Source organism: Danio aesculapii, chromosome 1, assembly GCF_903798145.1.
Source record: "Danio aesculapii chromosome 1, fDanAes4.1, whole genome shotgun sequence".
Taxonomy (NCBI): Eukaryota; Metazoa; Chordata; class Actinopteri; order Cypriniformes; family Danionidae; genus Danio; species Danio aesculapii.
In genome coordinates, this window is record NC_079435.1 from 43,552,524 (window position 1) to 43,567,557 (window position 15,034).

The window sequence follows — 15,034 nt, forward strand, 5'->3', positions numbered from 1 at the left end:
CCAAGAAGACAGAAATGTCAGCTGAGGAATAAACAATCAAACTCCAAGACTGCAGATGTGCTCTTCACGGCTCTACCAGCGAACCAACAAACAAGTTTATTCTGTTTCTTCCCACAGGTCCTATTTTTTGCAGGGCAGCTTTGTAGACGCGCCAGAGAAGGGCTCTGCAGTTTCTGAGCATGTAATTACTGAGGTTTGGCCTGCTGTATATTTAACTGCTTTATCGTCAGGCGTGACGTTTTGGCCAGGAAAACGAAATACTAATAATAGAGGTCAGTGGTGATAACAATTAAATCCATATTTAATGGAGCGTTCGCGGAAACCTTGTTCAAATATAAACAACACTGGTAGCTAGGGTGATATTGAAACCTGTGATAAGGGTTACGAGTTAATTGCTTGATTGCTTTGAACCGTATTGCATGAAGCGCTTTAAAGTGTCGAAAGGAAGTTGTGTATTGTTGAAATTATAAACAACATTGTAGACGGTCTGTAATGTTGGTAATATTTCCCTCTCCTTTTCTCTCTCACATGTACACACAAAATGGCTGCTGTAGTCGTGTAGAGAGGTTTAGCGGTGATCTCTTACTAGAGCTTTGCTTCAGAGAAATCTCAGTTATTCAGAGCCTGTGATGAAAGTTTAACAGGTTTTGATATGCTGGCACTCACTGTGCCTGTCTGCCACCATATCCGGCCTCAAAACCTGCCCTCACTCTCAATCTCCACAGTTCACTACAGCCCATATTTCCTAGATACATCTAGGCATGCAACAATTAGCCGGTTTCACTAATAATCGTGCTTTAATTCGTCACGGTTAATTTATGGTAAAGGCAACACCGCGTTTCTGCACGAAACAAAACTGCTGCAACTAAACAGTTATGCAAACTGTGTGCTAGTTTGTTGCTGAAACTATTAACCAAGCACACTAGACTAACTATGACTGAGGCTATTAACTAAGGCAAGCTCGTGCAAGTTCATTATTTCCAATGGAGGGACGCGCACGCAACGCAGCACACTCACGTTTTTCAGGCACACCTCGTTGAGATGACAGGGTGTTTTTGTAACCGCGGGAACTGCAAACGGCTGAAGTCTAAGGAAGAAGCAGTACATGAAGAGTACACAGGTTTGCAAACCCACTTAAAGTTACAAATAATGGCACCGATAAGAGCGATCATGTGGTGAATCTTAATCTACCAGCCGAGATCAAGCGAGTGATTTCGGAGAGAGCGCTGAAACACTCGGAGTGGATCAGCTGTTTAATGGCCTGAATCTCGATCCGTTGCATTCACCGCGTGTTCAGCGCAAATGTCCGCTAAATGTACAATATAACACTGTACACATCATTGCCAAATAAGCTTGCCTTTACTAAGTTTAAACTGAAACTGCGTTTCATGACAGCAGCGTCGCGCCGGTGGTCATCGCGAGAATCCTGCTCTGCCCCGCTTATATGGGTCAGCTGACTCGCCTGCTTTGTTCAACAAACACAGAGAAATGTAAATCAGCGCATAACGAGACTGAGCATTTAAAATGACACAAGCCAAAACCTTTAAAAAGGTGCAGAAGTGAGACTTTTCTTCCTTTCTTTGGTCCATTCTTTCTGTTTATTAAATTGACATGCAAATAAAACAATAGCGCAAAATAAACATTTCTTACTGCAATGCTTCGTTTTTGTTTGATGCAAACCATAGGTTTATTTTTCATAAACAGTGGGACTTTTTATAGCAGATAACTTGCATTCAAGCACATTCAAGGCAGCATGATGATGAGAAATGTAATTTGTTGTTAGAATTATTGTCATCTTCATCATCATTAATATTTATTAGACATTCATTTTGGAATTATTGCACAAATATCAATATATCATTACAGCATTACTTAGATAGTAGGTCAAAGTTTAGATAGCTGGTACCTGAAGTATCAGGTATACCCTAATAGACAAGGTTTTGTTATTTGAAAAAATGTGGTTCCCCTTTTATTCCCTTTCTACAAACTTGTAATTAATATTTTTACTCTGCCTTTAGTACCAACTTTTACCATTGGATAGCACTGGTGGTTGGTTGGTTGGGGGAATGCAAGTTTGTAAGTGCAAGAATTTAAGTTTTATCTTTATATTTTTAAAAAAGTGTATTTACAAGTGAATGTCTGCAAAAATTTCTAATAATAACATGACATGCACTGCCCCTTTCACATTTGATGCACTTGAGCTCAACCACTCTCACTGGGAGAGTGGTGATAAAACAAAACTCTCTTGGCTGTTTTTTAAAAATGAGGAGGAGCTACACTATGCCCCACCCTCTCTTCATGTTTCAGCTGAGATTAGGTCAGGCAACAAACAAAAATGCACATTCCAAAGCACTTCAATCCTTTAATCAATTAACTTAATATAATTAATAAATAATATTTTTTTAATAGGTGGAATTGACTGTGATAAATCTTGTCCAAAGAAGAAACTCTTTGAAGAAATGTTGCATGCTCTTACGTCTAATGTGAAAGACCCTTAAAAGAATTTTCTCATACCCTTTTTTGTAGCAGCGACTACAATCGGACCAAAATGTGTCATCTATTTGACGTAAAGTACCTGAAATGTTTCATTTATTTTAAAAGGACGAAACTGAAACCTTTCATTTTCATTCTAAGCGAGAAGTGGCTGTTTTTTCTCTATCTTTTCATTCTGAGTGAAATCTTTCATTTTCCCTCTGAGCTCAAAACTCAAACAGCAGTGCAAGTCATCATTCAAGATTAAACGGATTATATTCCCAGTTATTGTGAAACGCTTGGTAAAGCAGGGAGAGCATCATCTTCTTCATTTGAAGATAAGACTGTAAATCCGCACTGAAGGAAATTCAAGTGGCCAAATCAATCAACTTTACAGCAGCCTTAAATATTTTACTTACTTTTAAGTCACTTTGCCTTGCATTTCATTACGTTTTTGAACATCTATCAGTCACTTCCCAAATATGTGTTGTTTTTTCAAAGATATAATATTTGCATGTTTCATTTCAGTATGTTTTTTACACCTAACAAAAAATCTTTAAGGGTTTCAGCTATAGTTAACAATAGCATCAATCGCATTGAGCCTACAAATGTGAGCTTTTTCAATGACTAGAAATTGCTCTAAATTTATCAATGCCGAAATAAATAGAACATAATTAAGTTGCCAAGCCATATGACGTAGCCAGGTCTGTGTAGAAGAAAAGTACTAGTACTGAACTTCTCAGACGTTCATTTGTACAGCTGTATGCTATCTAGAAAGAGAAGGACCCACCCTGATTACTCCCAGTTATGTTGTATTATGTCTGCGTCTGTGAGTGTTTGGGTGGGTGAGCATCACCCTGTGCTTTTGACCAACTTTATCCCATCTACATTACATACCGATATGGTTGTATGAGATCAGTTATGCTTTGCAGATCCTTTCCTCTGGAGATCTGATCCGCACTTACAAGATGGCAAAATATTTTAGGATCTCTTCTGAAACAACTACGCTGATCCCTAAATTAGAAGTGTGGCATTTTTCCGAAATATCAGTCTTAACTCTTTCTCATGGTAACCAACAGCCATGCACTTTAATAATCCACAGATATGCTGTTCTCGGAACAGTTAATATTCAACTAAATACACAAACTGCTTCAATTTTGCTCTCCCCCTTCCTTTTCTTTCTTTCTTGCCTGGAGCGAATCCAAGTGTGGAACAGTTAGTGAGAGAACACAGTCTGCTGGAGGACAAACCCTTATTTGGTTGGAAAACTCATTGGCCACTGCTAGCAAAAATAACCTTCACATTTGTGTATGTAACTGCATGGGGGGAAAAAAGACCACACAAGTCTGTAAAATGCTGTGAGAGAGGCTGGCCACTGACTTTCACAGACTGGCTAAAACCTTCAACTCAAATAAAACTTCAGGGCCAGTTTCTCAGAATGATTGCTTGCAGGTTCATGAAGCCGAACAACACTTTAGTGAGCTTTTTCATTGCACATCCACAGTGCAACGAGTATTTCTGAGAAAATATATTTTAAAAAATCACAATTAAATCACAAATTAATTCACAAAGACAGCAACGTGATTATTAGAGCAAACTAGTGTTGTCACAATACTGGAATTTCGATACCAGTCGGTACTGAAATTTAGAAATGTCCATTTGCTGCTAACATTTGAGCGCTGTTGAGTGCATTGTTAAACACCGCTGATTAGCTGTTGTGTTCACATGCTCAACAGAAATCAATGTGATTGGCCATCAGTAAGAACGAGCTCAACAGCGCTCAAATGTTAGCAGGAAATGGACGTTTTAAAAATTTTATTTCATTCATCACAACAATAGAGCAAACAAAGACTTTTGGTTTAAGGCCCCGATATTCTTCAGCCAAAGCTCTTTTTTGTTCTTCATTTGAGAGCAAAAAGGAGTGAAAAATGTCTACTGTTTTCGAACCTCACTCTGCGCTGCAGAGGCAGGGTAGTAATATACCACGTAACTCCTAAACAACAACAACAACAACAATGGGGAACAATGGAATCTGAGAGAATAACAGTTTCACATTAGGCAAACAGCCTACACTTTAAAAAATGCTGTTTGTCATTTGTTTAAACTACTTATTTAAAATGAGCTGAAACAACACAATTCCTGAAGGTTTTTTGGCACAACTTAAATGTTTTATGTTTATCCATTAAATTTGTAAAAACTAATGATTTAACTCAATTCCTTCATGTTGTCCTGACCTAAATGGATTGTGTGGAACCCAGCATTGTACCCCACAATGCTTTCTATTTGCCATGGATAGACACCAAATGGAACAATGTTTAGAAATTTATTAGACATGGCGCGATGCGGTTGTGCTTCACATCCCGTTGTGAGAAAACCTTTAAAATCTCTCTGTGAGCGATCCTAGCAGAGCGATACCAGCTCTGCTACTCATCTCTTCAGTTCATTCCTGTAAGTAACTTGGTGTTGATGTTTTTTCTCCTCTCTCCTTTTACTCTAAGTTCAATTATTATGGAGCATGTCAGAGAAGGTGGAGTTTCAGAACACAACTACTGATGCATAATCATCACAGACCAATGGTAGCTCAAAGGTGTTTATAGCTAACCCAAAATGAATGAATGAACTAACACAAAAAGCTGACTTTGGTGAGCTGTTTCGTACTGTCGACGCAAACTAAAAATTAATAATGTTGTTAGTTCGATGTGACGTCATTTCAGTGCGTTTTCTGATTTCATTTGAAATATATTGTAGCTTTTTTTGTCTGTAAGACATTCAGAAAAAAGTTATATATAGTTTAATATAGTATTTAGTTTTTAGTATAGTATGTAGTATGCAGTATAATAATTTAGTTATCTACATTTCATATAGTATTATTTAAAAGTTTCCCTAAATTGTAGTTTTAATTAATTAAATTATTCACTTTTTTATTTTATTCCAATTTCAGTAAACAAAACGCCAAAACTGCACTTTTAGAAATGTATCTGAATGGAATATCTTTAGTTTTCCATTACAAATTCTTCAATGATTTGTTTATGTGTAAAGTCATATTTCAGGATTATTAAAGCTGCCTATTTCTGACATTTTGATGACGCACACACACACACACACACACACACACACACACACACACACACACACACACACACGCGCACACACACACACACACACACACACACACACACACACACACACACACACACACACACACAAAAACCTTTCTAAAAGATTCGCAAAAGACTATTATTTTAAGTAAAAGCTTTGCTTCAGCTTTGAACTTCACATTCATGAAAGAAACCCGAACAAAACTGTGTCACTGTTTGCACAAAAATATTATGCAGCTCAAGAAATAAGAAATGTCTCCAGACTATAAACTCAGCATATTAAAAGGATTTCAGAAGGATCGTGTGACACTGAAGACTAAAGTAATGACTGCAAAATAATTCAGCTTTGCCATCACAGGAATAAATTACAGTTTAAAATGTATCAACATTTCAGCTTGTAATAATAATTAAAAACAGAACTGTATTTTTATCAAATAAATTAAGTCTCTGTGATCTCACTGGCTCATTTTTTCTCTCTTTTTCCCTTATGGCAAAAAAACTGCAACAGCAACAGAAGTGTAGCCACTAGCTATCACCATCTTTTTCAGCTAAGATTTACAAGTCTGTTCTGTAGCTCTAAAACAAGTTCAAACAACAATGGAGCAGATATTGCCGGCGCTAGGTAATCTGACCTAACATGTTTCTGAAAAGTCTTAAGTCCTGAACCTGAAGTGTGAATCATTTCAAGGTTTCCTACGACAGCACGACCTCTGGATCGGCTGTTTGCACCTTTTTACGCTTCTCCTCCTCTGTAAGCTCACAAATCTTGTTTTTACGGGGGAGAAGCGGATGGAGGGGCATCGCTGCATAAAATATTCAGTGTGGGTCCATTTAGTAAACCCCATATGCGTGCACAGTGATCCATGAAGAAAGTGAGAAAGAGAGGAGAGCGTCAGCCGGATAGAGAGAGACAGACCGGGTGAGAAAACAAGAACCCGCTGTAGATCTGAGTGCAGGCGAGTGTGTCTTCATACGCTTATTCAGGGAGACTTATGCTTCAGTAGATTTACATAAAAAACTGATGTTTGGGACTGATAGCAGTTGAAGAATCTCAGAAGACCATTAGGATGTAGCTAACCTCTCTCCTCCTGTCTGTTTGTATGTGTGTCCTGTAGATGGATGTTTACTCTTATGGACCATTTTCTCAGTACACGCAGGTCGATGTGACATGAAAAATGCTTTTTCAAACAAAATATGCTCTGCAAACCATGTTTGAGTGGGGAAATGAATCACTGAGCTGTGCATGAGCCTAACAAATTATTAACAAAACTGCTGTTTGGCCAACAAATACTCTAGTGTTCAAACATTTGGGCTTGGTAAGATTTTTTTGCTAACAGTGTATTTACTTGTTTAAAAATACTGTAAAAACAGCAATTCATTAAAATTAATAATGACATACAAATAAGTGGTGGTTCATTCCACTGTGGTGATAATCAGAGACTAAGCTCAGGGAAAGCAAATGATATAAAGTGTTTTAAATAAATAAATAAACAAATGTTTTCTATCTGAATATATTTAAATATGTAATTTATCCCTGCAATATAAAGCTTATTTTTCATAATTATTTCTCCAGTCCAAAATATGAACTTCATCTAAAATGAAAATTCTGTCACTTACACACCTTTTCAAGTTTTTTTTTAGTTGTCCACAAAAAAGATATATTGAAAAATGTTGAAAACATTTCCATTGACTTTCATAGTATTTGTTTTTCCTAAGTCCGTAGTTTCAGTTTTCCAACATTTTTCAAAATATCTTCTTCTGTGTTTAACAGAACAAAAAACTCAAACTGGTATAGAACAACACTGTAAAAAATTCTGGGTTCTACACATTTCCTTCGTGTTGTCCTAGCACAAATCGATTAAGTTAACTTAATTGTTTTTACAAATGTAAGTGGACTGAACAAAAAACAATTAAGTTGTCTTCCAAAAAACTTAAGAATTGTGTTGTTTCAGCTCATTTTATAGAAGTATTTACTTTTTCTTCCCATTCATCAATTGGCTTGCTTGGTTTTGGGACTTGTGGAGTTGAGCATCAATGGATTTGCTCTTCAGTGTTTGGACTTTAACAGTGAAAATTTCGCAGTTTCAATTTACTAGAACTTCTATGTTAGGCTGCTTTGACACAATCTACATTGTAAAAGCGCTATAGAAATAAAGATGAATTGACTTGAATAGTTTTTCTAAATTATTTAAAAAAAATTATTTCTTCAGTGAAGTAAAAGGTGAGAAAATGATAACAGAATGTTCCTCTTTGTGTGAACTATCCATTTAAGTGTCACATAATCCTTAAAAAGCATTCTAGTATGCTGACTTGGTAGTTAAGTAACATTCCTAATTATTAGGATTTTTGCAGCCGATACAAAGTACCGATTCCTTGTCATGGAGATCGGCCGATATGAGTACCGATTCTGATGCTTAAAGCTTTATAATGCATAAAGCACATTTTCTATCTAACTATGAAACTTAAGTGGACATCTCGCCTTACCTAAGAGAATAAATGAAGGATGCTGCATATAATCCCTTAAATACGTCTCATATAACAATTTGGGTGTGAACATATCATGGTCAGATTTACAGAAAAAAAGAAATAGCACAGATTTAAAAAAAGGTAAGAAAAATGACTAACAATGCAGTTTGGAAACAACATGACGCAGTCTAGAAAAAGTGTGGAGCACATATTTGATGCATAAGAAGTTAAAATGCAAACCTATGAATTCATAACTTCTTTAATAAAAGGAAATAGGCCTATAAAGTACTGTTTATTGCAATAAGTATATTACAAGAAGTTATATTATTAAATATTCATGTTAAAATATCATTTAAAATTTTTTAATCTAATATTTCCAGCCAGGTTTTAGTAAACTTGCAATATTGTCAAAAACACAGAAGTCTCAGTTCTTATACAGTTGAAGTCAGAATTATTAGCCCCCCTTTGACTCTTTTTTCTTTTTTAAATATTTCCCAAATGATGTTTAACAGAGCAAGGAAATTTTCACAGTATGTCTGATAATATTTTTTCTTCTGGAGAAATTCTAATTTGTTTTATTTCGGCTAGAATAAAAGCAGCTTTAAATTTTTTGAACACCCTTTTAAGGTCAAAAATAATTAGCCCCTTTAAGCTATATATTTTTTTCAATAGTCTACAGAACAAACCATCATTGTACAATAACTTGCCTAATTACCCAAACCTGCCTAGTTAACCTAATTAACCTAGTTAAGCATTTAAATGTCACTTTAAGCTGTATAGAAGTGTCTTGAAAAATATCTAGTAAAAGATTATCTACTGTCATCATGGCAAAGTTAAAATAAATCAATTATTAGAAATGAATTATTAAAACTATAATGTTTAGAAATGTGTTGAAAAAATCTTCTCTCTGTTAAACAGAAATTGGGGAAAAAAATAAACAGGGTTAATAATAACAGCTGATAATTCTGACTGTATGTAAAAAGGCCTAAAAACATGCAAGGTCATTCAAATATTTTGCTCATCTCCAACTAACACAAACACTTGCGATCGGTTTGTGAGATCAGCAAGTACCGATCAAGTCATTAAATGTGATTATGGGCCAATAACGATCTCTGGCTGATTGATCTGAGCATCCCTACTAATTATTATTTTCATGTAAATCACAATTCTTGTATATTTCCACAATTTATAGGACAAAAAAAAACGTCAAAACTTGCCACAGCTTATTCCAGTCTACCTCAGCAGGATCTTCAACATGCACTGGAAGTAATATAAGATGAAAACACACTTACCGGTCTTTTGGTTGATGCTGAAGAAGCCCTGTGGGTTTCCACTGGTGATCTTGTAAGAGAGTCTTTCACTGGACTTTGTGTCCGGGTCAAAGGCCTCGATCTGGATGATGGAGACGTCTTTGGGGGAGCTCTCCATGACGGACGGATAATAGACAGGTTCTGAGGTCTGTGGGGCATTATCATTGACATCCTGGACCTCGATATAGACCTCCACAAAAGACGACAGAGGGACCACACCGCGGTCAGTGGCGTAGACCGTCAGCCAGTAGTGAGGTACAGTTTCATGATCCAGCAGTTCCTGTGTGCGGATCACTCCTGAGGAAAAGAAAGAAGAATTAGAGTCATCTCCATATCAACTTTAAAGGTTTTTATGCTGATTTCCATATTTGCATATATTGAGGACTATGGGAGCCACTTTAAATAAAAGGATAAACATCTAGAAAAATTTATTCTTCAGCGTTAATTTGGAGTTCTACCCCTGACTGTGAGTTCTTTTTCTGAATTAATAGCTTTTCTGTCATTATTAGATGGTGTAAATTGTTGCAGTGGAAGTCTCCCAGGGTTTCTGCAGGTTTCATTCATTCATTCATTTTCTTTTCGGCTTAGTCCCTTTATTAATCTGGGGTCGCCACAGCGGAATGAACCGCCAACGTATCCAGCACATGTTTTACGCAGCAGATGCCCTTCCAGCCACAACCCGGGAATCACTGGGAAACCCATACACACTCATTCGCACACATACATACACTATGGACAATTTAGCCTACCCAATTCACCTGTTCCACATGTCTTTGGACTTATGGGGGAAACCGGAGCACCCGGAGGAAACCCACGCAAACGCAGGGAGAACGCGCAAACTCAATACAGAAACGCCAACTGACCCAGCCGAGGTTTGAACCAGCGACTTTCTTGCTGTGAGGCGACAGCACTACCTACTGCACCACTGCGTTGCCCTCTGCAGGTTTCTTCAAGTCACATTCAAGACTTTTTAAGGCCATTTTATGACCATTATGAATAAAATTTTAGACTTATACAGGGCTAAACATTAAGGATTGTTTCTAGTGGGCCAACTAGTTCAGTCAATAGTTTTTGTATTAATGGAAGATCATGTAAAGGGTTTTAGATTTTTTTGTTTTTCTTCCCTGATTAAGGAATTTATTAATTTATAATTTTGCAGGATTTGCAGTAAAACTGTCCAACAGCTGTTGTGAATTTTCTCTTTTTTTGCAATAAAAAATTTAGATATAAAAAAGGATTGGGTATTGGCTTGATAGGTAGCTTTACCTGGTCATTGGAAAATTAAGACCAGCCTAAAGAATTTTAAGACCTACAACACAGTTTTAACTTAAATATTGGGTTGTAGGTCTTAAATCATTTAGGCAGGTCTTAATCATCCAACTTTTCCAATGAAATTTTCCAGACTTTTTAAGACTTTTTAAAACCTCTCGATTACCCTGTCTCCTTATCCCCATCCCATACTCAATGAATTAAAGGCCCCTTATTTTTTGTAAAATTCGAAAAAAAAATCAAATATAGTCTTCCAGATTCAGTGATAACATTTTTTATCATTTGGTTGCCATTCTTGTAGCATGCTACCCCTGATTAATAATGGGACTAAGCCGAAAAGAAAATGAATGAATGAATGAATCTTTTTCTGCTGAAGATACTGTTGTCCTAAAAAAAATCAAACAAGCAAACAAACAAACAAAAAAAACATGAATAAAATAATCATACACATACATTAGAAACGGTATAGCAGAAAATTTTGATGGTTTTAAAACCATGACTTTTCCAAACCGCGGTAAACCTTGAAAATGGTTATCGTCCATGCCTAGTTACGTCACTCGCAGTTCTCTATGCTGTTGTTCGCATGTTAAAATAAATCAGTATTTTAAAATGTAATATGCCACACAAAATAGACACGTCAATTTTTTTTATTAAATAATATTTAAATATTAATTTGACCAGTTAACCGTTAATATTCGGTTAACGAGCAGCGGTTGCCGAAATGAGCATCCCTAGTTCATTTTTTCCAATATCGTGAAGCCATTATAGACTATTTTGAGGAATGTAAACAAAAACAATGGTCCCAACGTATTTCCTGTTTTACATTTTACATTTTTATAGCTTTCAATAATATAAAAAGAGCCACATATTGATCAATAATGTTATAATAGCTGTTTTAACATTAAGTTATGATTGACTTGCCTCTTGTTACAGTTATGAAATAGTTTGATAACAAGCAGGAAATGTTCATGGGCCAATGACAAGACCACATTGAAATGGCCTATAAAGGTGAACAGTTTGCTACAGTTTAACTGCATTTTTAAACATAAACAGAATAAAATGTTTCAAACATCTCTTTGTTTATACAATTTAAAATGAACTAATATATTCACATTTTAATCAATTATTTAATTTGGTTTTCTAGTGACACTCCAAGTCACCCTATATAGAAAACAACATACAACAAACATTTCTGCAATTCTTCACAACCATTTGTCACCAATGATTCATTCAACTTCACATCCAACACCACCACCACGCAGTATTTGGCTTCTCTTCATCACAAATGAGTGCAAATCACTTCACACACATTATACGTTTCTTTCTCTAGGTGTAAAGTCTAAAGCAGGCCTTCAAATAGCATTTCTACTTTCCACAGCCACAACAGCCTCTACCCATAATGCTTTGCCTATGATAATGGTAGCCTTGGAAGCGGATAAGTGGCTCTGATAGGTTTAAGTGGGAACCTGATACCTCCTATAGACCGCCTTCCGGTTCTCTAAGTGTACAATGCCTTTGTTAAACTTGCCTACTTAGAGCCAGAGTCACCTGTTCGGCTCACTACCTTGCAATTTCTAAACATTAGAGACATTTCACATGTGCGCTGCATTGCACTCAGCTGTGTCAACAGTCTGCCTATTCAGAAGGGCAAGACTCTCTCTCTCTCTTTGACTACCATAAAGGAATGAAATGGGGGAGGAAGAGAAGGTGGAGGCCGTCAGAGAGCAAACAGTAGGCCTGCATACAAAAGAGAGGTCGAATCCATCACATTTAAACAGAAAGTGGACTTGTGATCTCTAGATTCAGCCAGGTGTGGTGTAATTTATCCTGCAGAATGATTCATTGTGATTTATTGGTATATTACTGATATTTTATTGTATCATGCTGAATAAAGCGTGGGCTTGCTGAAGGGCAATAAAGACTCGACTTGCCTGAAAAGACCTGTAATGTTATCAGTATCCCAGTGATCTCATCGGGCAGGTGAGGTTTGTGTCAAAAGAAAAAACAAGAAAGAGCTAGATAGACACTCCCTGGCCAAAGTTTACCACTGCCAGAACAGTGAGGATACTGTCGTTGAAAAACTCGATCCGATTAAACATGAGCCGTTGAACTTTGAGATTATACCTTGCTGCAATGCTCTCTATAATGCTTTTTTCTTCTTCTAGCTAAGCAAACCTTTCTTTATTTGGGCGGACATTTTGGCCACTTGCGCAAAATTATACTTCTTACCAGACTTGTACAGCATCCAGATTAGAAAAAGATTAGAAAAAACACAATTTGATTGTTCTTTGTCAATTCGATTTGTCTCTTGTAGTAGGTTATCTTTGTCATATTAAATCTTATTTTAAAAATCATTTGAACAAATGAAAGATTTTTGTGTCTCTCAAAGCATTTAAGAGTTTCCTTGGCTATGTTTTGGATCATTGTCTTGCTGAAATGTACATCCTGGTTTCATCTTCATCGTCCTGGTAATGTAGATGGTGAACTGAACAGCTAATATTCATTTACACTAAGGAAGGGCAGAGGGTTGCTGAATAACTGAGAATTTTCAGCTGCTGTCTGGACTTTCACTGCCTTTCTACACCTTCCATTCTTCATGTGTTCAATCCATTTTTCTCTGTGTAACTTAATTTGTGAACTAATTTGATTTATTTTCATTGCAGATATGGATTTCTATGGCTGTTACCAACAACCGGTGAAAATTATAAAGTTAACAGCACCTTTAGAAATATGTTTTCTAAGAAACATTATGATGTGTTCAATACTTATTTCCCCCACTGTAACTAAATTAATATGTGACAAAAAGTGATCCTTCTGAAAACTGAATAAATAGGGTATCCAGTGATGTATACTGTATTTTGTTAGAACAACATTTGGCCGATAAACAAGTTTTTGAAAATAAAAAATAAATAAATAAAAATAAAAATAATGAGACAAATCTCCTTTAAAGTGTTCTAAATAAAGAGCTCAGCAATGATCAAAGATAAGAGTATTGATATATTTACAAATAGAAATTTACTAAATGTCCCAATGACACAATGGCTGCATCTGAAACCGCATACTTCCATACTATTTAGTGCACTAAAAACAGCATGCAAGCAGAGTAGTATCTCCAAATTCATAGAATTCAAAAAACAGTATGCGAGAAGTACCCGGATGACCTACTACTTCCACCAAGATTCTAAAGTGTGAATGCGATGGACGCTACGCTATACCATGATGCACCACAAGAGAATAAATGAATGGGAGTGGAGCGACGCAACTGATGCAGGTAGGTCACATGACCATGACAAAATGGCGGATGTAATACGTCCGAATTCCATTCATACTACTCACATTCATACTGTATAGAACATACTTTTCTAATGGTCAGGTAGCAAATTCTAATTCAAATGCAGTACCTATGAGTAGTAGGCGATTTCGCATGCAGCCATCATCTTTCCTTAATATTCGAATGATTTTTTAACTATACAATGTATTTTTGCTATTGCTAAACATGTACCCATGCAACATAATGCATCCAGGAGCACATCTAATATAAATGTAATTTATGAAAATATAGTTTAGTCACCATACTGCATTTATATTCTTTTCTTTACTCTATACTCAAGCCACTCTACTTTAAAACATAATAACGTTTTACTTCAGATGTTCTGTTTGTCTGTTAGGGTTGGTTGAGGTCAGCTAATAAGTCATCATATGATGTGTAATGTGAAACATCACAATGAACCCTGATATTGGGTGCAATGATGGCAATTCAGTTGTATCGGGACTCCCGCATGAGCACAGGTCTCTATTTCAACAACTCGTCTTGCTCTGTTTATGAAGGAGTTCAGTAGGCGGAGAGCAGGCGTACTTTAGCAGCTGTTGGAACGCATTTAACCACATGCACGTCTGTGCTATGTTTTACAGGGTAGGCTGTTGCTGCTGCCATGGGGGAGGGGTGGGGAATCACGATGCCGGCTCAACATCGTGATATCTCATCCATCGTCCGTTGTGTAAGACTATTTTATAAGTCTTGGCACTTGAGTTGTCTCACATTTTGAGATATTCCATCTGCAACTAGTGAAGTGAAGCGAGTATTGTAAAGAACGAACAAACATTCCATAAGAAAATGATTTAGCAACACTATTTACTTTCTAGGAAACCTGTCCGATAACCACAATAACAACAGTTCAAAGACAAAATTCTAAAGATAAATGCACACTTATTTCGCTGTTGAATAACGTATATAGCAACACTATCTCTTACTCTAAAGGAGGGCGACCACAGAACTGATATTGTTTATCTTTTACAAAAGTAAAACCAAATGTCCTTTTGTCCTCTGTGTGGCTTAAATGTAACATTGCTTAGCTTGTTAAGAAATCTTAAGATCCAATGTTTATTCGGGTTGGAACTGTTGCAAGAAAACCTTCATTC

The 15,034-nt window shown here is 36.4% G+C and overlaps 1 protein-coding gene across 1 annotated transcript in view; it reads right to left on the bottom strand.

The window, feature by feature from the left end:
* Positions 1 to 15,034, bottom strand: part of fat1a (FAT atypical cadherin 1a) — a 142,355-nt gene that overhangs the window by 97,689 nt on the left and 29,632 nt on the right. Inside the window, 1 exon segment of the mRNA XM_056460918.1 lies at positions 9,329 to 9,643. Within this exon segment, the coding sequence (XP_056316893.1) occupies positions 9,329 to 9,643 (315 nt within the window).